General features: G+C 41.1%; 2 protein-coding genes across 10 annotated transcripts in view; one reads left to right on the top strand and one right to left on the bottom strand.

The window, feature by feature from the left end:
- Positions 1 to 3,704, bottom strand: part of klhl17 (kelch-like family member 17) — a 12,226-nt gene extending 8,522 nt beyond the window's left edge. For 2 of the 6 annotated variants that reach the window (XM_011476979.4, XM_004070388.5), the window contains exons 1-4: positions 2,510 to 3,021; positions 975 to 1,233; positions 468 to 589; positions 145 to 366 (exon numbers count right to left, since the gene is read on the bottom strand). In XM_011476979.4, coding sequence (XP_011475281.1) covers positions 145 to 366; positions 468 to 589; positions 975 to 1,188 — 558 coding nt within the window. In that variant the 5' untranslated portion in view covers positions 1,189 to 1,233; positions 2,510 to 3,021. Of the gene's footprint in view, positions 1 to 144; positions 367 to 467; positions 590 to 974; positions 1,234 to 2,509; positions 3,022 to 3,293 lie in introns of those variants that run through there. The other 4 variants (XM_011476980.4, XM_078950733.1, XM_011476981.4 and 1 more) reach the window with 3 other exon arrangements.
- Positions 3,125 to 22,849, top strand: noc2l (NOC2-like nucleolar associated transcriptional repressor). Of its 4 annotated transcripts, none has more exons than XM_078950728.1 (20): positions 3,125 to 3,342; positions 3,440 to 3,502; positions 3,667 to 3,778; positions 4,161 to 4,280; positions 4,359 to 4,542; positions 4,614 to 4,848; positions 5,686 to 5,776; positions 5,874 to 5,952; positions 6,212 to 6,322; positions 6,416 to 6,529; positions 6,663 to 6,851; positions 8,076 to 8,215; positions 11,820 to 11,931; positions 14,325 to 14,438; positions 14,940 to 15,041; positions 16,361 to 16,504; positions 19,106 to 19,219; positions 19,405 to 19,540; positions 21,240 to 21,338; positions 22,598 to 22,849. In XM_078950728.1, exons 3-20 carry the CDS (start codon positions 3,759 to 3,761, stop codon positions 22,729 to 22,731), a joined length of 2,238 nt encoding a protein of 745 aa, XP_078806854.1. In that variant the 5' UTR covers positions 3,125 to 3,342; positions 3,440 to 3,502; positions 3,667 to 3,758; the 3' UTR covers positions 22,732 to 22,849. The 4 variants fall into 4 exon arrangements, with proteins under 4 accessions (XP_078806854.1, XP_078806855.1, XP_020560235.1 ...); XM_078950729.1 differs by having other exon boundaries at positions 3,129 to 3,342; positions 3,440 to 3,498; XM_020704576.3 differs by lacking the exon at positions 3,440 to 3,502 and having other exon boundaries at positions 3,145 to 3,342.

Genomic DNA, 22,849 nt, shown 5'->3' with positions numbered 1-22,849 from the left:
AGAGCATGCCTTACTTAAAGATGTCCAAGGTCGGTGTAAATAAGCACTTGTTGAGATGCACTAGGTAGTTGAATTAATAATGATAAAATGAAATTATACTCTCCTGATTCTGGGTATTTTTGCATCCTAAAAATTCTGCCTTACCTGCTTGAGTGGCAGGAGCATAAACTCTTCCGTCTTGGACACTTCCACAAAGTGCTGCAGCACATACTTGTGCGCAGACTTCAGCAGGTCACTGCAGGAGTGTGTATCAGCAAAGCCCCGAATACCCAGGCAATTGGAGGGGTCCAGCTGGCTGAGAAGGAACTTGCAGCAGGCATCGCGCACCCCGTTGAGCTGCAGCAGGCTTGCAGCTGGGAGCAGCGTCTAGGGAGAGAGTAATTTCACAAGCAGAAATCACTCATCTGGGAAGGGTCTAACTGTTTATCCTTTTATCTAAACACATCTATAGAAATATTTAAACATACCTGAACGTTGCCTTCTCCGACTACGATCTCTGCTGTGTAGGCATATTGGACCAACTGCTCCAAAGCCTGAGAGTCGATGTCGTGGAGGGTCACATGGGTCTGCCGGCTCTCAGACATCTCATCTGCATGAACACACACAGCAGCAGACGCTTTTTGGAACTACTAAAGTTCCCGCTGATAAAAATCACCACCCATTCCTGGATGCTGACACACAGTCTGTACTAAAGGATCTGCTAAATGTCAGGGCTGCTCTTGTGTTCCTGTCAATTTAAAGACTTGTTTAAACAATCTGAGCTTTTTGACATTCCTGACTTTAAACTCCTGGCAGCTAAATATACACACAAAAATAACATAGCTGCTGACACAAACTCCTACAAGTTCATTTATATAAGATTTTATGTCCCGGCATTGGCGATTTACATATTACAAAATTAGATTTTTTTAATATTACAAAAGCAAAACATGAATGCAAAACTTGAATTTTGAAAAACAGGCTAAGCAGTTTACTGGTAAACATGGCGTGGAAGTAGGGGCTGCAGGATGCGAGCACCACTTTGTGCGCCTTGATTTCTTTGTTGGAGACGTGAAGCACGATGTCACACAGCAGTCCCCGCTGTCGCATCCTGTTCATGGACACGAATGAGTCATGATAGTGGCGCTTTGAGTTGTGTGAAATGCTGTGCCCGTCGCGGTTGAGAAGCTGCATGCCCCCCTCCATCATGATGCTTGGTGTTGTGGGCTCCTGCCCGGGCCGCACTCTGCACAACTGAAACACAACAAAAACAGGGTGTTACAAACCCAACGATGAAGCCTGAAGACATTTGGGTTGTGTCCGAATTCCTTCGCCACTCACTACATGGCGCAGTCGCGATTTTGTAGAGCTGTCGGAATCGACAATTCTAAAATCAAGTACAAGTATCTGCGAAAACCAGTGTGCATCAATGCTTTCTAGATTGGCGAATATAGAACACAATAATTGCATTAGAACAATTTCGGTCAAAACAATTATTTTCAATATCAGAACACATTGGATTCATAAATAATCTTTGTAAAATGTTCATATTTATTAGGTTATAGCTTTTGGGAAATTGGTGACGTCACAAATCCAGGGCACTAGCTAGTCCTGCATTATAATGTTGTTTTTTTTTAATAGGGAATAAGGAGGGAATTTGGACACTGCGACAGATGTCCTGAGCTGTCGTCACTCCTGTCAATACAGCTGCAGCGGTCATTGTGACAGAAATCTGATTATGATTGTAAGGTGTAGTAAGACAGATGACTGTTTAAAATCAAAAGCCAAGTCTAATCAGACTTCTTGAATCTGGAAACTTACATAGTTTTCTTTCTATGTCCCTTTTTATTATTTTGACATAATTTGGTTTAAATAATTTCCATCCAGCTGCTTCAATTCATGGAATATCACAAACTGAAAGCTCTCAGAAAAACACTCATCCCCCACAGCCTCTTCAGAGGAGAATATTGACGAGTTTGAAGTCCAAGAAGTGCAATACAACCAAGAACACAACATTGCTGCTAGTTCTGATTAGTTTACAGCATCTTAAATCCACAACTCTACTGGATCTGTCATCTGCTCAGTGGCTCTCAGATTTAAAAGCTCCCCTTTCTTAATGGGCAACATCTCAAGTGTCATCACAGGTGCATGGCGACCAGAAAGCCTTTTTCCAAAACACAAAAGACTTTCAGCACACCAGCTGTGTTTCTTCATCCGGGAACAGTCTCCTCTGGTGCTCAAGGGAATAACATGAGACAATGATGCAAATTAAAACATGCAAACTGAGGAAGCCTGAAACAGATGTGTCAACACTCCTGGACAAGAAATACTAATGAAAGTTATGAAATGTGTCTCTTCTTGTCATCCCTTTTCGGGATTTAAATCTAGACCTGCACCATCCTGTGTGACTGAGAAAACATTTATTTTGTACACATAAAGGTTATTCAGAGATCCATGAGGGAACACCCTCAATCGCTTCAACCTCTACATGAGCATCAATCAGCTGGAGCTGCGGCAGAAGGAAACGAACCTATGAATTCTTTACCGGTGGTTGAGTTGCGTTTATCTTCGGACAGTGTGTCCCCACGGATAAATAGACGGCAAATCAGTAGTTGTCGCAGTCAGCTGGATTTAAGCCCACAACCATCGTCTGATCGTCTGTCTACATTCTGACTGAAGCACGAGAAACATGAAGAAAGCCTCTGTTCTGTGTTGTATGCACTGACGTCAATGCAGGAAAAAAATATATCCCTGCATGAGCGGTGGCTTCGATTCTGTTTAAGGTGGAGCGATTTCTTCCAAAAACGTTAAAAAATAACAATACCTCAAACCGTTGACATTTTACAAATAAAGTCAATATATAGTGTGGTAAAACACGGAATTCTGTTTTAGCATAAAACACTTTTTGAAACCCTCAAAATCGATGTTAAAAACACGGAAAACTGTGAGACATACGGTCTTAAAAGCCACCTTTTGTTGGCAGATATACGGAAGTATGTTTGATATTTCTATGTGCGCTTTTGCGACAAGCGGGGCTTACCACAAATGTGGTAAGACGTACTAAGCGTTCACCGTTTTCCGGAAACCCTTGAATAAATCAAACGTACACCTTCAACCCATACTGAACACCGTGTTCATTATCATCTTCTTTAAAAAAATGTTTTTATTCAAATAATGACTTCTTGTTGAGCTTTTAATTATGATTAAAACCGTGATCAAGTATTTTTAGAGAGTAGTCAAACATCGAGCCAGCCAGGCTAACATTTCGTTAAAATAAGCTAGCCGGAAAAATTAAAAGCATTAAAAATCCTCACCCGCTGCCGCCGTGGGTGTCGATGTGACAGAGGAGAAATCTTTTTGTTTGTAAGCTTGCCCAGGGTTGTAATTGTTGGTATATCGGGATAAATGAAACTGGTATTATTGAGCACAGCTAATCGTTTGATTTAAACCTCATGTGCAGCATCAAAACACTGCTCATCCTTCATGACTCGTGTATAGCGACACCATAATAATTGTTTGGTTGGTATGTACGCCTCTCCTAACGTTTGCGTTACTATTCGTGTTTTGAGTAATCATCCATTTGTAGCGGTTTTAATACTTTACAACAACCTGAAAGCTTACAATATTTAAATGTCAAAAAGAGTTTTAAAAAATAATTGGTTTTCACTGTTGTTTTAATTTTGCAAGTATCTCACTCCCCAAACCATAAAACCAACTTCCGTCGCTGTGCAGTGGGGGATTGTGGGTATTGAGGTTTGGCGTCACGTTTTGGATCCAGCATGGCAGCGAAACAGAAGAGGTTTGTGCCTTAGTTTGTATATTTTCGGCTCAGTAGTTACATTTAATGCGTAATTGTAGTAGGATTTTATAGTTAAATTAATAGTTTGGAAAGTTGTGTAACCCGCTAGTTAAATAAAGTTTAGGAAAGGGAACTAATTGAGTGTTATTTTCTCAGTCCTGTCTGTTTTAGCATTAAGCTAACAGCTGCATGTTAAACCGATGTGTTCTTTTAGACTGTGGAACAATATCTAAGAAGATTTTTAATTCCACCTAACCGTCAGTGGTCATTTAAATGACCAAACCTATGAATTATTAATTGAAAAGGGTAATATGTCAAACGCACACATGTCATCAGAGAGTATCATCTGCTGAGTATCTTTATTTTATTTTATTTTTTGTAGAAAATTGGAGGACCTCAGCATGGATGAGTTCCTGCTGTCAGGCTTCGACTCTCCAGACGAGGATGGCTCAGAAGAAGAGACACCCAGTCCTCAGAAAAAGGATGCCATTAGTCCTAATAAGTGAGTCAGCAGCTGTAAATTATACCAACATAGTTAAAGGCTGTCGTGTAACCCCTTTTTACTTTATGTTGTGTGCAGAAATGAAAATAAGAGGGGTAGAGCATCTCAGCACAAGCACCAGTTGTCCAAATTAAAAAACAAAGATCCAGAATTTTACAAATTCCTTCAGGATAACGACCAATCTCTGCTCAATTTTGATGATACTGACAGCTCTGAGGATGAAGATGAAAAAACATACCATAAATTGCCATCCGTTCTGGAGGTAAGTCAGCTGGCTGTCCCCGAGTTCATGATGGAAAACAAAGACCCTCACTCTGTGTTTTTGCTTTTAAGGAGGCTAGCTCTGATGACGACGATGAAGAGGGTCAGAAGAGTTCTAGGAAATCTAAAAAGACAGTGGAGACGATTAAAGTCACAATCAAAATGATTGAAGAATGGAAAACTGCACTGAAGACACATCCAGTACCTCGTACCTTCAGAGAGGTCACCCAGGCCTTCAAGGCTGCTATTGCAACAACAATGGGTGAAGGAGGGGGTCAGTGTCGCTATAAAGTGGCTGACAGCTCAGGTAGGTCAAATTTAACATGGTCTTCCTTAGAACGCATAAAGTTTTGTAGATGTTTATTTAAATGAACCCACTTTCCTTTTTTATTTTCTTAAATTTGAGTGACAGAGTTACAGGCCAAATTGTGGCGGCTGTCATGCTTAAAGATACAGTGACTTAAATTATTCACCATAAGAGCTGGTGCCAGGACATGTGGGGACAAATATATCACTCAAGTGAACTGAGAGCTTTTCATAATTGTGCTTGCCTACAGTAAAATGTTGGCTTGCTATTTATGATAAAACTGGGGGGAATAAATAACCAGGGTGAGCATCTTGTTTTTTTTTCTGATACCTTAACTGTTCGGTATCTAAACAGATGATTTGTTCTACCAATAAGAAAGTTGTTAGAACACATTATTTTTAAAATAAGCAAGAAACCGCTTATGATCCCTGGAGTTTAATATCTATGTTCTAATCTATCCGTTATTGTAGATAGAATCACTCAACGCAGTCAAACACTTTTGAAATCTACATTTCACTGAAAAATTAAACATGTGTGCTCTCAAAGTCTTTGGTCAAAATATTTAAAATAACCTTATTTCATGGCACAGGCGTGTAAATCCAGCCCTTGACGGGCCTCCACCCTGCTTGTTTTCAAGTTAACCTTCTTATTGCAGCTTCTTATTGGTAACCAAGTTGAACAGTGATATTTGACAAACTAGCTCAATGTCCTCTTGTGAGGCCTTGAGGTCAACTTCCTGCTTTTAATCCTATAACTTTCAGTCTCTTTAAGAGATGTTTGCAACATATTGTAGTGTTTTTACGGGTACATAAGATGCTTCTCGTGTCGTCTCTGTAGTGTTCAACGCTCTGGTCCTGTTCTGCATCAAAGACCTTTATATGATCCTGCAGAAGATGCTCAATCTGAAGCCCAGCAAAGACCAAAACAAGTACGAAACATGTTTATTCATGTTCTCTTGATATTCTCTTAAAGGGTTTAAATATGTTTCTGAATTTGTTTATTTGGCTGTTTGTTTTGTGTCATAGGCCGGTGTTCCCATCATCCAGTTCAAAATGGCACAGGAATCTGACCGATATCAAGATGTACCTCAGCGGAGTTGTCCAGGTTGGCTTTGTGGTTGTTCTTGGTGTCTCCTTGCTTTTCCTCCATTGAGAATAATTTCCCTTTTGTGCTCCTTGAAAATTCTTCCATGTTCTTTTAAAAATCTTTAGAACCATTTGAATTTTTTGACCAAATACAATGAGAAATTCAATTATTTGATAGATAAAACAGTCATTTTAAGAGTTAAAAAAATGTAACCAGATTCAAACGATCTATAGGTAAACAAACTGACCATGGTTTCTTTCTTATTTTCCTTCCACAGCTGTTATCAAGTCTCACAGAAGCCTCAGTTGTCGGAGCCGTTCTGAAGCATGCTAACCAGCTTGTGCTTTATTACCTTTGTCTACCCAAACAGTGCCGCCACCTCATTAAGGTAATGCTGAGTCTTTAAAGGATTAAATTACATTTCTAACTGTTTATTCTGGATCATTCTTCTTTCTAATCTTCTGCTTTTTGCTGGTCATAGCAACTTTTGAAGCAGTGGAGCACAGGAGAGGAGATGAGTCGGGTTCTTGCCTTTTTGGCCCTAAACAAAATCAGCAGACATAAGCAGAAAACATACCTGAACTCTATTCTCAAGGTCAGCAGCACATTTGTAGGAATGGAAACCAAAACCTGATGTAAACAAACTAAAAGATGCTATTTTTCTTGATTGGTTTTGTTTCCACTTGGGATTTCTTCTCATTGTTTGTTTTTCTTCCTCCTCTTAACAGCAAATGTACATTTCTTATGTACAAAACTGCAAGTTCACATCTCCCAACATGCTTCCCATGGTCAACTTCATGCAGCGGACATTAACAGAGATGTACTCTCTGGATACTCAGGCCACCTATCAACATGGCTTCATATACATCCGACAGCTGGCCATTCATCTGAGGAACGCCATGACCATGAAGAAAAAGGTTGCTATGTTTAATTTTCTGTGGGTTTTTCCTCCTCGTCAAGAGTCAAAGCAGATTTCAAAGCTACTTTCTGATGTTTGCTGAACAGTTGCATAAGTTGGTTTTTACTTGTGGATTCACATCTGTAGGATGAAGTCAGGATACAAAATTTGTGCATCTTCTGAGTTTGAGCTTGGTAAAATATCTGCTGTGGAGAGCTTCTGCTCATGAAGATCTCTTTAAGTTCATATTGAACTTTCTTTACCTTTTGCAGTGTTGCAGTGATGTTTAATCTTAATTCTCATTTGATTGTTGTTACTTTCAATTTGTTTTTAGGGAGACCAATTTTCCTCCTGTCTAGGAAAAACAGAAAAAAAATTAGATTTTGGCTAGCTGATGCATTTGCAGAGATTCTTTTGAAAGAACCACTCCAACCATTTTCTGATCAATTCTAAAAGCATCCCCAGTGGCATTTTAACTGCGACTACACAGTTTTTTTGGCAAAATCCCCAATGTAGTTCTATAGAACATAGTATTTGCAGAGCTGCTGTAGTCCTTCAGAAATTCGCCTCTGAATTGTGGGCGGGACTGTTGGCGTGGAGTAACCCTGCACTGATATCCCATCAACCTTTTGTTTACAGTATCTCCCGTTTCCTTAAAACCCCTCACAGCGCCAAGCTAACATTAGCAGTGCAACAAAAATGGGGAGCAATATTGGGGCCATCCAGCTGTACAGTTCTGAGCCAGATTTCCGCTCAAACCAGCAAAATAAAGATGTACATGAATCTATTTATATGCAAGTGGATGCACTGGAATGGAGCAGAGCTTGTGGCTTGCCCAGCACATTTTTTACACCATAAAGAAGGCCACCTTCTACCATTATTTTATCTGCTTCTGACTCATCATGATTAAGGATGCAGTTCTAATCTAGATTTTCTTTATATATGTCATTCATCGTGTGACATATGTTAAACACCAAAAACACAATGTTCATTGAAGTGGGTCTTTAATGTGCAATATCCATGTCAAATAATCCAATAAAGAAATGGGTTAGAGCTGGATCATTGATCCACTGTGTTCAGTACACATAGAAAGGATTTAGCTGTATGATGACTTTATGATAGTATTATTATTAAAGCGGACTTAAAGATATTGATGTACAGTCAGTATTGAACTCGAATGCATGTTCAGCACACCAGCTTGTTCTTGTTTTAACATCTTTTTTCAATTGGGTTTTTGTTGTAGGAAACGTATCAGTCTGTGTATAACTGGCAGTATATTCATTGTCTGTACCTGTGGAGCCGAGTCCTCAGCACCCTTCATCCCAGCGACGTCCTTCAGCCTCTCATCTATCCACTCTGCCAAGTCGTAATCGGCACAATCAAGTGAGTTTGATCAGAAAACGTATTCACTGCAGTTGTACATTTGCTTGTGTTTATGAAACGTAACTCGCATACGTTGTGTTCCAAATGCTTGTATATATAGAGAAAAATTCCTTGTTTGAGTGTCTTTTATATCTTGTCCGGAATGATCTCTCGTACTGAATAAGCTTGTCCCCCAACATGCAGTTTTTTTTTGCAAACAAAGCAAATCACAGACTGCATCCATCTACTGCAGTGCCATTAATGCGCTTCTCAAACATTCCGGTAATGCAAACAACAAGAGAATCCATCTTGGGTTTGAAACAGCTTAAAGTCCCACTCAACTATATTTTTGTCTATTGTGGTCTTTTAATTACGATTATGGAGTTTTTAAGCAAAAAACAAAACAAAATCCTGTGTCGTTTAAGACGATTTTTCTGCAGAGCAGCAGGAACTCATTATTAGGACTTTGCCACTGAGTTGTGGAGTGTTGGTGTTACGCCAACATTAAAATCCCAGCATTCCTTTGTTTACACTCTGTCCCCTTAGCTTTGTTCCTCACAACCCCAAGCTAACAGTAGCGTAAAAAGATGGTAGCTCATACAAGGAAAATGACGATGATACTGGATCTATTTGTCTACAAGTGGATGCATCAGAATTGGAGTGGAGAAGGGAGACTTTGGCCTGCCCTTCGCCGGTTTTCGTCTGCTCCTGCTCCATCATAGTTTGAATTAAGAAGTAGTCCGAGCCACAAGATCATGTTAAAAACACAATTTTCATTGGAGTGGGTCTTTAAACTTGGACACTATTCTATTCAATTCAATTTTATTTGTATAGCCCAAAATCACAACAAGAGTCGTCTCGATGGGCTTCGAAGTAAACATGAACTCAAAAAGATCACAAATACAAAGAGTTCAATAGGAAAATACTAAAATGAACTAACAAACTGACTAAGCTATACTGGCATCCCTGCCCTTAGACCCCCTTTCGCACTATGCATTTTAACCTTTCTTTTAGGTGCAGCATAAGGATAATACAGCTTATGGCTGTAGCATTCTCCATACTCAAAGGATGCTTCATGCCTGAATGGTTTTCCTGCTTATTTATCTCATGATCAAAATGGCAGGAACAAATCCGTAAATGAAACCAGCGAGTTGTGATTCTGCGATGACACGCTAAAACAGCATGTGTTCCACACGGAGCAATGAATGCTTTCGATCTTTGTACATTACAAGCTAGGTACTATAACAGAGATGCTTTTTCAAGAGCTGAATCTGCTCCAGAATGAATACCTCTGGTGAGAAGATTTATATAACAGTTATGTCTAGGGCTGCATGATACGAGGAAAACTCGCGATTTGCAATATTAATGATCAATATTGCGACGACACTAAAATAAATAGCAAAACAGCCAAAAACATAATTCCCATTTCGCTGCAACAGTTTAATTTAAAGAAGAGTCAACATAATTTAAATCATACTCCAAATGACCCTCGTCTACATAGGAGCCGAACATCTAACATAAAAGAGCTCCATCCAATTGGTCAACAACATGGAGGGGTGCATCCAATTGGTCAAACGCATAGAGCGATTTATTTGATTAATTAAATCTTTCAGGCTACCATAAGATAGTTTAAGCACATTTAAGGTTGCCATTTAATGCAATTTTCACCGTCTTTTGCGATATGCGTTTTGCACAGCTTGATATCGCGATGACTATAAATTTGCAATTTATTGTGCAGGCCTAGTTATGTCCCATCAGTCAAGTGCCATAAATTCATTTTACTCTTTAGCATTAATGTAGGAGGAAAGTAATTGCAATATCAGTTTACCACCATGTCTTGTAGTTTTCCATTTTTATTGATTATATGCTTCTGCACTGTATGTATAGTGAGGTCAATAAGTATTTAATCACCCTGTGATTTAGCAAGTTCTCCCACTTAGAAAACATGGAGGGGTCTAAAATTTTCATCATAGGTGTATTTCCACAGTGACAGACAGAATCTGAAGAAATATTCAGAAATCACGTTGCACGATTTTTTTTAAAAACAATTTAATTGTATATTACTGTGACAACAAAGTATTTGATCACTTGATTATCAGATAGATTTCTGACCAGCAAAGACCTGCTGTTCTGCTTTTAAATAGTCCAAGTCCACTCTGCTCATGATTCTAAATTAGTGGCACCTGTTTGAGGTCGTTAGCTTGCATAAAGGCACCTGTGCCCCCCACAATCAGTCAGAAGTCTAACTACCAACATGGGCAAAACCAAAGAGCTGTCAAAAGACACAACAGACAAAATTGTAGACCTTCACAAAGCTGGAAGTGGCTATGGGGCCTTTACCAAGCAGCTTGGTGAGAAAAGAACAACTGTTGGAGCAATTGTCAGAAAATGGAAGAGGCTAATGATGACTGTCAATGTCCCTCGGACTGGGTCCCCTCGCAAGATCTCACCTCGTGGGGTATCGATGATGCTAAGGAAGGTGAAGATTCAGCCCAGGGCTACACGGGAGGAGCTGGTCAATGACCTGAAGAGAGCTGGGACCACCGTTTCCGAGGCTACTATAAGTAATACATCGAAACGTCATGGTTTAAAATCATGTATCGCACAGAAGGTTTCCCTGCTGAAGTCAGCCCATGTCAAGGCCCGTCTGAAGTTTGCCGATGACCATCTTGATGATCCAGAGGAGTCATGGGAGAAAGTCTTGTGGTCAGATGAGACCGAAATAGAACTTTTTGGTCTTAACTCCATTCGGGGTGTTTGGAGGAGGAAGAAGGAGGAGGAGCCTCATCCCAAGAACACCATACCTACAGTGAAGCATGGGGGTGGAAGCATCATGCTCTGGGGGTGTTTTTCTGCACAGGGGACAGGACGACTGCACTGTATTAAGGAGAGGATGAACGGGGCTCTGTATTGTGAGATATTGGGCAAAAACGTGGGAGAACTTGCTAAAATCACAGGGTGATCAAATACTTATTGACCTCACTGTATATGGAATATAAATACCAAAGTAGGGGTGAGTGTTAACAGTATTTAACATTAGCTTTACATAAAGCTTAAAAAAGTGAAATCTTTTTATTATTCTCCATGTATGTTGGAAACAGGATATTGTTAATAAACTATATCCTGTATCATTAATGTTTTAGGGGTAGAACTGAATATTAACTTTTTTCCCCAAAATGTTTTGAATATTTTTGTGTAAATAATTTCTCAAACTATTTTTATTTCTGGACTCTTGTTTGGAATAAATTTGACAAATTTAAAACAAATGAAAAAGAAGCAAAATGTTTGAAATCATTCACTCTAACTGCTTCCATAAAAATAAAAATGATAATATTTTAGACTACATTTGATATATTTCAATGAATTAAAGCTATATTAACTGAAAAGAAAGTGGTACTGGAGCATTCAGGTGTGCTTGTACTAAAAGAGACAATCAAGGTCTTTTCAGGTCAAGCTGTTTTTAGTTTGTTGAATGCACGTTTGATGTTTAGGTATTTAAATTTAAAAGCAAGCATCATTCTTACATTTTTAGTTTGTAATTTTATTTGATGTGAAACCATCATGTTGCAGTACATTTTCCCAGCAGCAGGTGGAGACACTAAACTGCTTCTTGTTTTATTTTAAGGCTGGTGCCGACTGCAAAATACTACCCTCTGAGGATGCACTGCTGCAGAGCCCTCACTCTGCTGTCAAGCAGCACCAACACTTTTGTGCCAGTTCTGCCTTTCCTCCTGGAGGTAAGACCTCCCGTCGTCTCCAGTCGCCCTCCTGCAGTTCTGGCAGGATCAGTGCTGCTTCCAGAGCATTTAGTAAAGTTTCCAACAGCCTAAACTGAAGTGGTGCACCTCAAAAACCCTCAGTGGGGGCCTCAAACATCTTAAACACACAGCAAACTTTTAGTTGTCTGTGTAACAAATGGAAAGAACGAAAAGGTAGATGTGATGAAATGTTCTGTCGGTGGTTAGCTGTGGAAAAACATCAGCGGTGTATAAAGGGCATTTTGGTCTCAACGGCCACAACAGAAGGAGCCTGGGTGGAAACGCATTGAAAAGCAGAACAGCAAGGGAGCCACCTTTTGTTATCAGACAAATCACGGGTCACCAACTGACAGCGCTCTTTTCGGGTCAGGTGTTAATCACGTGTTTGTACGTGCGAATTCGAGCGACCGTTTGCACATGCTGTGGGGGTTTTGTTGCGGTTTGCCAGGCGACACTGGGCTGGAAAGCGCAGCAGGCTCGGCCTTCTGGGAGTGGTCAGCGCCTGGTGCATGACCGTACGCGTGTGCGTGCAGTAGCAGTTTGACCAAAGCGGCAAAGGCTCGGTTGTGGCTTGCATGCTAGTCCAAACGCGCTGTTCAGACCACATCCTCTGCGGGCGCCTATGCTCCTCCCCTTCGGTACCCCCAGCAGCAGGCTTTGTTTATTTGTGACACACAATACTTCCTGTGCTTTCTTTGTCCCCCCCCCCCTGTTTTCCACTACTCCTGTCTTCCACTACTCCCTTGTTAAAGACAGGCTGAGGTACGGTGCTACTGTTTTAATTAGAGCAGCAGAAGCAGCCCCCTTCCTCCTCTGTGTCTGTGTATTCTCGTATCTCCGAGGGGGGTGTATGATTTGGAGCTTCCTGCTTCAGTAGCTGCTTCTTTGTGTGTGTGTGTGTATGTGTGTGTGCGCGAGCTCACCAGGGTTGGCCCATGCCTTCCCACTTCCCCTGGCTCCCCCGCAGACCGCCACCACATCCTATGTTTGTACAGACAGCACTGGCCAGGAGCGTTGCACTGCTGCACACACAGAACTTTGACAACCCCACACACACATATGCATGCGTGGAGTCAGAATGGCTTCTTCCAAATATTCAGAGCAGAATCTTACTAGCACATTGTGGGTAGATGTGAAAACTGAAGCTTGTCAAAAAAAAAAAAAAGGCCCCACACTATAAAAAGTGCATCAGCTGACAAAGATCAAAACTCTGTCAGCAACTGAGGTCTTCAGAGAGGATGGGAAGTTTATTCCATGTTTAAAATATCCATCACCTATTACTTTAACGATTCACTCTGATAAAATGGTGTTTTTGGTGTTTTTAACATGTTCTTTTAGCATTTTTCTCAGAATGGAGGACAATTTTAAAGAAAATTGTGTTCAAAATTGCATTTCTGAGTATTTCTTTGTAAAAATCGTTGAGATTGAGAAGCAGACTAAAACATGCAGTTGGAATAATCTTGTACCTGTAACGTAGAAGTTACTACGGCTAGCCGGAAGCTCCCTGCTTTGCTCCATTCCGATGCATCCACTTGAAGATTCATTCATTCATTCATCTTCTTCTGTTTGTTCCCTTTCTGGGTCACGAGGCTGCTGGAGCCTATCCTGGCCACTTATAAGCGAAGGCAGGGGACACCCTGAGCAGGTCGCCAGTCTGTTGCAGGGTCACAATTACACACCCATTCACTCTCACATTCAACCCTAGGGACGGTTTAGAGTTGCCTGTTAATTCAATTCAATTTCAATTCAATTTTATTTGTATAGCCCAAAATCACAACAACAGTCGTCTCGATGGGCTTCGAAGTAAACCATGAACTCAAAAGGATCATGAATACAGAGAGTTCAATAGGAAAATACTAAAATGAACTAACAAACTGACTAAGCGGTAAGGAAAAACTCCTAAAAACCGGATTCCGGAAAAAACGAAGAAACCTCAGGGGTGCCCACATGAAGGAGGGATCCTCCCCCAGGACGGACAGGCGATTTACCAGAACTCTTATAGAAGAGTTAACTTATCTAACTCTACAACTACATGTTAACCTATGAAGCATGTTTTTGGACGGTGGTAGGAAGCCGGAGACCCTGGAGAGAACCCACGTATGCACGTGGAGAACATGCTAACTCCACACAGAAAGGTCCCCCATTGATGTTCTGGTTCAGGTCCCACTGCAGGTTCCCCTGCCGGGACTTAAACAGGGGCCTTCTTGCTGTGAGGCAAGAGCGCCATGGTTAGAGATTCAATTCAATGGATTTCACCTTCTATAGGTCTTGATTGGTTTTACATAGCTTCATGTAGCATCTCCATGCACGTATAAAGGAAATATTTAGGACTTAAGAGTAAAAGATCACTTTCTTTTATGCTTCTGTTACAGATTTTTCAGCAAGTTGACTTCAACAAAAAGCCGGGTCGAATGAGTAAGAAACCCATAAACTTTGCAGTCATCCTGAAGCTAAACAAGGTCAACCTGATGGAGAAAGCCTACAAGGTAAGTTTTCGTGTGAGCAGCTGAAAGGGAGCCAATTCTGTATACTTGTGTTTGTTTTTCTCTGACAAGGAGCTGCTGATCAGATGAGCAGTTCACTTAGCTTGTGTGTGGTAATAAGGGGATTGAGGGCAGAACTGACGCGTCCTTGGAGGGGCGCTAAAACTGTCCCTGAGTTGGCACGCTCGGTGCTGCAGCCAAGAAGATTGCAGCGCGGCTCTGTGGGATTATCCTCCCGCTCCGCTGCCTAGAACTGTTAGCGCTGCTGTCACCTGGGCAGCCGCCGCGCTCGCCAAACCTGATCCACACGGGCTGGAAAAGTCAGGCAGAACAGAAATAACAAATATTGCTGCTTGGTTTTAATGCCATTTATGTAAAAAAAAAAAAAAAAAAAAGTTCTTTAAATTCCACAATAAAGAGATTTAAAAAAATATATATTTAGTTTAAATGGAAAATAATGATACTTTTTATTTCGTGCGAAGTGACTTTTGCCTTTCGTCTTAGGACGGGTTGATGGACCAGCTGTATGACCTGATGCTGGAGTACTTCCACTCTCAGGCCAGCTCCATCAGCTTCCCTGAACTGGCTCTGCCCACCGTTATTCAGGTATTGTCGTCTATAAACATTTACCTCACAATTCTTTAATTTCTCTAAAGGTAGTTAGCAAGAGTAAAGCACTTTATTGGACTTTGAAACTGCATTTCCTCATAACTATTCCAACAGATCCCAGTGAAGTGCTTTGTTTTGAAGTCACTCTTTCTGCCTCCTAGTTGGGAAATCGTCACTGACTGGAGTTTCTCTGTTTGCTTCTTCTGCATTTCTTGTTTCCACCAAACCATCCACCCATTTTTTTCTGCTCATTGAGGGCTTCAAAACTCACTGAAATTCAAGTTTAGTTTCAAATGATTGTGTTTTTTTAAGCTAGAAAAAGGTCTCGTCTGTCTCGCCTCACTAAGCTGCTTTCTCCTCTCACTCCTGCTCCTTATGTCTGGATCTGCTGAGCTTTATAACCCCCACAGTTTTTTTTAAAACTTTGACCCAGCTTGAACTGTCTGTTCTGTATTTGTTTCCACCTATAATATACATTTTGTGTGTGTTTTATTGTTGTATGTTTCTTTTATAGCCTTAAAGACCCACTCCGATCATCTTCTGATCTGTTTGAAAAGCGTTACAAGTGGTCATCAATTTATGATTTTTGCTGTTTTTAGCTAAAATTTTACAAAACCTGAGTTGTTTTTTTAGGACATAATTTCTGCAGAGCGGAAGCGATTCATTAGAAATTCACCTATGAGTTGTGGCCTGGACCATTGTGAAACAACCCGAGCTCTCTGTTTGAGTGCTCTCCCACTAGGTTCCAGTCCCTCACATCCCCAACCTGACATTGCAGGTGCAACAAAATGGCGAGCAATCCTGCAGCTACCCGGCCGTGCAGTTTTAAGCCAGATTCCAGCTCAAATGGGGAAAATAAAGACATACATGGATCTAGTCGTCTTCAAGTGGATGCATTGGGATGGGTGGAAGCGGGGAGCTTGTTGCTTGCAGCGTTGACATCAAAGTTTAAAGCTTTTTGCGACCGCATTTTTTTGTCTGCTCCTGATTCACAATGATTTATGGTAACTAAAAAATACTTAGAAATGCAATTTAAGATTTAATTTTCTTTATACATGTCTTGAGAAAAATGTGACAATAACATGTTTGGGCAAAAAAACAACATTTTCATCAAAGTGGGTCTTTAAATCAGCTGTTTCATGGTTGTCTTAGATCATCTATAGTTCTTTACTATGAGTTTAACCTGCATCAGACAGGACTGAAAAGGAAGCATCCTGTTTTTTAAAGAAGCACCGGAAGCAGACCGTTAGGCTTTTTTTTGTATTATATTGGCTCGTTTTTTTCCTCACGCTTTGAATTTTTCCATATTCCTGCAGCTAAAGGCTTTTCTGAAAGAATGCAAAGTGGCCAATTACTCGAAGCCCATGCGCCAGCTGTTGGACAAGGTTCAGGAGAACAGCAACTACATCACAGCACAGAGGCAGAAGGCCACCTTTGGAGTGGCTGATACAGCTGCTGTGGTAAGTTTGGGAGGTGGTTTCAAAGACGGCAACTGCCCCTTAGAAGTTCTGATTCCTAATAATAGATTTTTGAGGGGAAAAAATCATTGGTCTCTTTAAAATGTTAAAAATGTTTTCACTACGATGTGAAAAAATGTGCAGACTTTGTTGAAGGTGCTGCAAACATTTGAAAATGTTGCTTGCTCCTGCTTTCACAGAGTGTAAGTAAATGGGTAGTCTGAAGCACCTTTCACAATAAAAACCTAAAGAGTATCAACATTAAACACAAACAAAGTCCCATTGCATCCTCTTTCTCACATCTTGCCAATTTTGGAACAAGGGGAAACTTTTAGCTGTCAGATTGTTTTAGAAAAAAAATACCTGGAGCCAGACCAGTTTTGTGAGTAACCACTAAGGGGCTTCTGTTCACACTGTCTCCAAGACTCAGATCAGGGTGGAACCATCCTTCCACGGTATCATCACACAGCATATTCTTAGGTAGACGTGCAGTAACAGTCGTTGTAAAGACACCATGGAGGAGAAGCTGGGGTCAGTCCGCAGGTGGTTTTTCTAAAAGAACAAGAAGGCTGAAAAAGTAATTAACTGTTATTTTAAATTAAGCATATGCTGTCATTTCATGACCCCCCCCCCCCCCATAATGTTGTCATCTTATAAATGTAAGGTTGATAAAACCAGAATCCCTCCTTCCTTCCAGCAGTTCAGGACACGTTTTTGCAGTCAAAGACTTTCCTTTAGGAACTACAAGTTTGGTCTTATAGGGCAACATGTATAAACATGTATTAATTCAATTAAAGAAGAGGTTTTCTATGGAAATGTAGCTGTTCTGTGCATAGTCAAGGACACACAAGAGGGATTCCACACCAGGTCTGCACCTGTTGCCTTGGCACTTGGCTCATGGGAGGTTGTTGCCATGGCATCGACTCCTCTGCATTGAGGCAGAAGAAGTTTCACCACAGGCAAGAATGAGGGGCGATTCCCGCTGCTCCCGCAGTGAAAAGGCCATGCCCCCCTCTGTAGCCATCAGTCCCATGCAGGCACGTCACCCAAACTTGGAGTTAGCCAATTTTAATGTTACCCTGCTTCTGTTTGAGACGCCCTCTGGTCAGGCTTCTGTCTTTCCTGGTATCCTTTAATTTTTTGCAGAGTTTTCTGTCTTTTTTTTCTTACCGTACTGTCACTGCACTCACTAATAAATCGCAAATGTTTCTCTTATACAAACTTTAACGTTACCATGTTTGAGGTAGAAACAGATTTAAAATCTTTTACATAAAACTGTCAGTTTCTGAACACAGATTAAATGTTGGACACACTTCTGTCAAAATACCTCAGTGATGCAGCAGAAAAACACAATTTGTATTTGTCTACACCTCTTTTCAGAGTCCAGGTTATGGGGGGATTTAGCTACCTAGTTCAATCGAATTCTTATTTTTTTATTATTATTTAATCTTAACAGATTGACTTTTGAGCTTCAGCCACAATATATTGTTTTTCGGGGTCAGTTTCTGTTCATCAAGTTACAAAGATTTTAGGGCTGCTGTAATATTGTCCTTCTGAGACTGCGTCTGCCTTTTGTGAAAGTTATTTTCCCAACTTTTTTAAAGTCCCTCTCCAATCATCTTTTGATCTATTGGAAAACTGTTCCCAGTCTTTTCATGAGGATTATGCTGCTTTTAGCCCAAATCAAAAAAACCTGTGTTGTTTTTCTAGGACATAGTTTCTGCAGAACGTCAATAGTTCACCAGAAAAGTCCCCTCCGAGTTGTAGGTGGGACTGTTGGCGCAGAGCAAGTCTGTCGCAACTTCCCATCATCCACCTGTTTACACTTTCCCGCCAGCATACAACCCCTCCAATCCACCAATCTAACATTACTGATGTAATAAAAATGGCGAGCAATATTGCTGTACACTTTTGATCCAGACACCAGCTCAAGGAAAACGAAAACAAAGACGTACATGGATCTAGTCGTCTGCAAGCAGATGCATCAGAATGGAGAAAAGGAAGCTTGTCGCCTGGCGATTGTTGCTTCTACGTCACAGCTACAAGTTTTTTCCAACAACATTTTTTCGTCTGCTTTGGATTCACAACGATTTTTGTAAAGAAATACTCAGAAATGCAATTTTCTGCTTAATTCTCTTTATACATGTTCTCCATTATTAGAAAAATGCCACATGTTAAAAACACCTAAAACACTATTTTAATTGGAGGTCTTTAAAAAAAGTAAAACCTTGTTTCATCTCCTAGTAGGAACCCGTTGGTTTGTGCGTTTCCTGTATTCTGCAGCACACCCGTGTTCCTCTCAGTTTCAGCCAATAGTAGCACAGAAAATTGCGATAGAAGCGTTAAGCTAACAGGTGCAGTTGGGCCAGATCAATAATATCCACACAGACCTTGGGGGTCTTCTTTCAGCCTTCTTTAATCTGTCTTCAGACTTGTGTCTCTGTCGTGCCCGTGCTTTTAAACCCTATATCTGCTGTAATGATTTAGGAGTGTAAAAGAACCTGCTCAAGAATTTAAAGGACTCCGGGGAAAAATCCTTCTGAATGATCATTTTATTCTTCTCGTCCATCTCTGTGTATTTAAACTCTTACTGTGTTGTTTTAGGCGGTTTGGGAGAAACGGATCAAGGAGGAGGGGACTCCCCTCAGCAGGTACCACAGCCAGTGGAAGAAGCTGCGGGAGAAGGAGATCCAGCTGGAGATCTCTGGCAAAGAGAGGGTAATTATCCGAGCAACCAAAAAAAAACCGATTATTTCAGCTATCATAACTTTTTAAAGGCAACTTTATTTGACGTTTCACATTGAACAAAGGAGGAAAACGACAAAGCAGTTTGCTATGAAAACATTGTCACAGAAGGATTCGTCTTTGTGCTTTCGTTCCTATTTTCCTTTTTCCTGTAAAAGATGGAGGATTTGGACCTTCCTGAGATCAAACGCAGAAAGATTCAGGACAGGAAAATAGAGGACAAGAAGGAGTTTAAGGATCTGTTCCAGTCTGACAGCAGCTCAGATGAAGAGAACGGAGGACTGAAAATCAAGGGTGAGTTCACTCTGCAGGCAGCTTTTCTTTACCATAGTAAGGGGAGCCCTCTTGCACTGCCCGTCCTGGCCTCTAGGGGGCTGTATTTTGTCACAGCATTTGAGGGAGTGAAATTTAAAGGCAATTAGAGGCCAAGTATGATTTCTTTGCTGTTTAGAAATGCTCAAAAGCTGTTAGCATTTGGGGCGGATCAGTTACCACATGTTTAAAACACATCGAGCTTCTGTTGAAATAAATATGAAAACAGAAACTAATTGTAGGAGGATATCCTTACAGTTTAGTTTGCAGAAGTCTAAAACAAGTGCTTGTTTCCTTCCTCTGCTGCAAATTTGCCCACTTGGGAAATTCCACAGATCATAGAGAGCTTCACTGTCTTTCACAGTGTCACATAGACGTGCTGAAGAACAGTCAAGCTCTTTGCAAAGTCGCAGGAAAGTAGGAGACTGCGTGGAGATTTTCTTCCTTTTTTTTAATGCATCTGGACTTCATTGTAACTAGAGTCCCCACAAACGGATGGACAGCTGCCGGCAAGCGGCTCCTCCGCCCTCCTCCTCTTTTATTTGTCTTTCCTCCACTTCCATTGCTCACACACACTGAGCCCCACGCTCCCTGGCTGACAGGAAGTGCAGGCTCGGATCCCAGCGGGTGTTTCTAATTCAAACCAGCCCACTGGAACAGCCAGAGGTGGCCGCTCCCACTCCTCCACTGCTGTTTTTTTTTTTTTTCTGGCAGCTTCAGCTAGCTGCCCCCGCATGTTCTTGCACACGTGTGTGAAGGCGCACTTGGACATCTCTCCCATAACTAAGTCACCGCGACGTGATCCAATCTGGAAGAGAAAAAGCTTCTGGGCAGCCCGCAGAAAACTGTTTGCGGTCTCACCTTTTCCAGACACAAAAGGGGGGGCAATCTGAGAGGAGTGGGCCCGTAATTTAGATTGATAAGTATGTGTGTCTGAGGTGTCGGTGGGTGACTGCGATAAGTCATCTAGGTCATTTAGGTGAAACCTCCGAGGCGCCGATGAAAACTGCTCACAACATGTGAGCTACAAAGAGTGGGAGAAATCAAGGGCATGTTTACTGTTTTAGATGCAGCACCTGATTTCTTAATAGATGTTTATCTGCATCAACTATAAACTGTGTGTTTGTGTTAACCGTGTAGCACTAAAAGGAAGTCCTGTGCTTTGCCTCTTTCCATCGTGCCGTCAGCCTCTCATCACATTTCAACTTCAAAGCCGGCAAACCCCAGTCGTCCCTTTGGCTAGAAGACACGCACAGACACACACGCACACACTCTTCTCTGCAGGTATCACAACACAAGTTCAGAAAAACTCCACAACTTCTCTTTAAAGCACGCTGACACAACCCAGCAAGCATACACTGACTTTGCCATCATCTGGGCTCTGAACCTGCCTGCTATCTCCATTTACTATATTTAGGCCGTGAGCAGAAGATGTCTGAAATTGCTGGTAGTAAACTGTCATGGGTGTTTGTGCAGCAGCAGCGGCGCCTGTAATCGACTCTCAGTTCCATCTCAGAGGGAAATAGACACTTCCAGCTGCCTCTGATACCTGGCCCACATATCTGCGTCTCCAGAGTCCTCAGACATCAGTGATGTGCCACTACAAACTTAGGAACATCTGAAGGAAGTAACACCACACAAAGTCGCTGCAGCGTGATGTTTTCTTATCCTTTCCCCTCAGGTAAGAAGAGGAGCCCTGCATCTGATGATGAAGATGATGATGACCTTGAAGATCTGTCTGACTTCAGTGATGAAGAGGGGATGGAGGAAGAAGACTCAGGTCTGTATAACATCACTATGCATTTTACTAAAGCGAATACTGTATCCATTTTATCTTCAACATTGATATTTAATGAGTAACAGCAACTTTATTATTATTAGTGATTTTTTCTTTCTTTTTTTGTGCTTCCAGTCTTCTACGTAGCAAATATTGAAATTGTCCTGAGTAAACATGTCAACTTTGGAAATGAAAAACTAAATTACAAAGTTTTATCAGGAAAACTCTTATTAAAAATTACAAATGAGGATAAAAGAGATCTTTAAGATGACTATCTTTTTATTTCGATCATCTCTTGATCTATTTTCAAAACCTTCCCAGATGTCTTTTAATTATAATTATGCTGTTTTTAGGCCAATTTCTTTTTTTAAACTGTATTTTTCTAGAACATAGTTTCTGCAGAGCAGGATTAGTTGATGAGAAATTCACCGTTAAGTTGTGGGCGGGACTGTTTGCATAGAGTAAGACCGACCCCCCCCCCCCCCCCCCACACACACACACACACACACAGACACTTTGCTGAGAGGTCCATGTACACACTCTCCCACTATATTACAGCCCCTCTCACCCCCAACATAGCATTACCGGGGCAACAACAATGAGATTGGAGCTGTCCACCTTTATAGTTTTGAACCAGATCCCTGCTCAGATGGGGAAAAACGAAGATGTAGGTGACTACATCCATGTACAAGTGGATGCATCCTAATGGAGTGGTGCAGGGAGTTTGTGGCCTGCCCAGCGTATGTTTTACATAACAAACACGCTTCCTTTTAAATTACATTTTTTGTCTGCTCCAGATTCACAACAATTTGAAAGAAATACAACTTTAAGCTCAAATTTCTTTGTGTCCATCATCAGAAACATTTCTCAGGAGCAAGTTGAAAAGACCAAAAACATGATTTTTATTGGAGTGGGCCTTTAAATGTTCAGAGAAAATGTATTTTCCCTGCTCCTGTATCCCGCGTCACCCTCCATCTGAAATTTTGCCTTCCAGCTTTTAAAGGTGATCTGGTTGGTCAGCTGATTCAGCTCATTAAGTCCAAGACATCTGCTCAGTATTGGTTGAAGCGTTCCTAACCAGACAGACGTTTCACAGATAGTTTCAAGGCTTGGTCATTTAGTGAGGGAAATGAGCCTGATGTTGGACTTTTCAGAATTTCTCCAAAAACAGAAACGGTTTACACAAGAGTCTATTAACAACAATGTCTGAGGTTGTTTGTTTCATTGAATACCAACTGAAGCTGTTCCTGTCTGTTCTCCAGGTGATGATGACGAAGAGGGAGGTGGTAAAAATAAATCCAAGGCTCCTAAACCAATGTCTTCTGCTGATCTCATAAAGCTGGCAGAAGGACAGGAGGATGTTGTTGAAGACCTGCAGCTCTCTGATGATGAATGAGGGTCATGGAGTTTGTGTGTAACCCTGTTCTTAAACTTTCATTTTTGTATTGCTCTGTGTACATTGCAAACAAGATTGTTTTGTTTACACTGACCAAAACAAGACCATTTAGAATTCA

The sequence above is a fragment of the Oryzias latipes genome, chromosome 7 (genome assembly GCF_053564925.1).
Source record: "Oryzias latipes strain Hd-rR chromosome 7, Olatipes_Hd-rR_3.1".
Classification (NCBI taxonomy): domain Eukaryota; kingdom Metazoa; phylum Chordata; class Actinopteri; order Beloniformes; family Adrianichthyidae; genus Oryzias; species Oryzias latipes.
The sequence above is the reverse complement of the archived record's forward strand: the minus strand, read 5'-3'. Positions and strand labels throughout refer to the sequence as shown.

Excerpts from the sequence above, each read along its gene's own strand:
- noc2l (XM_078950728.1), top strand. The coding sequence starts at position 3,759 with ATGGCAGCGAAACAGAAGAG. Across the intron at positions 6,530-6,662 it reads ACCTGAACTCTATTCTCAAG|CAAATGTACATTTCTTATGT; the intron begins GTCAGCAGCACA and ends TCCTCTTAACAG. Across the intron at positions 16,505-19,105 it reads TGGCTGATACAGCTGCTGTG|GCGGTTTGGGAGAAACGGAT; the intron begins GTAAGTTTGGGA and ends GTGTTGTTTTAG.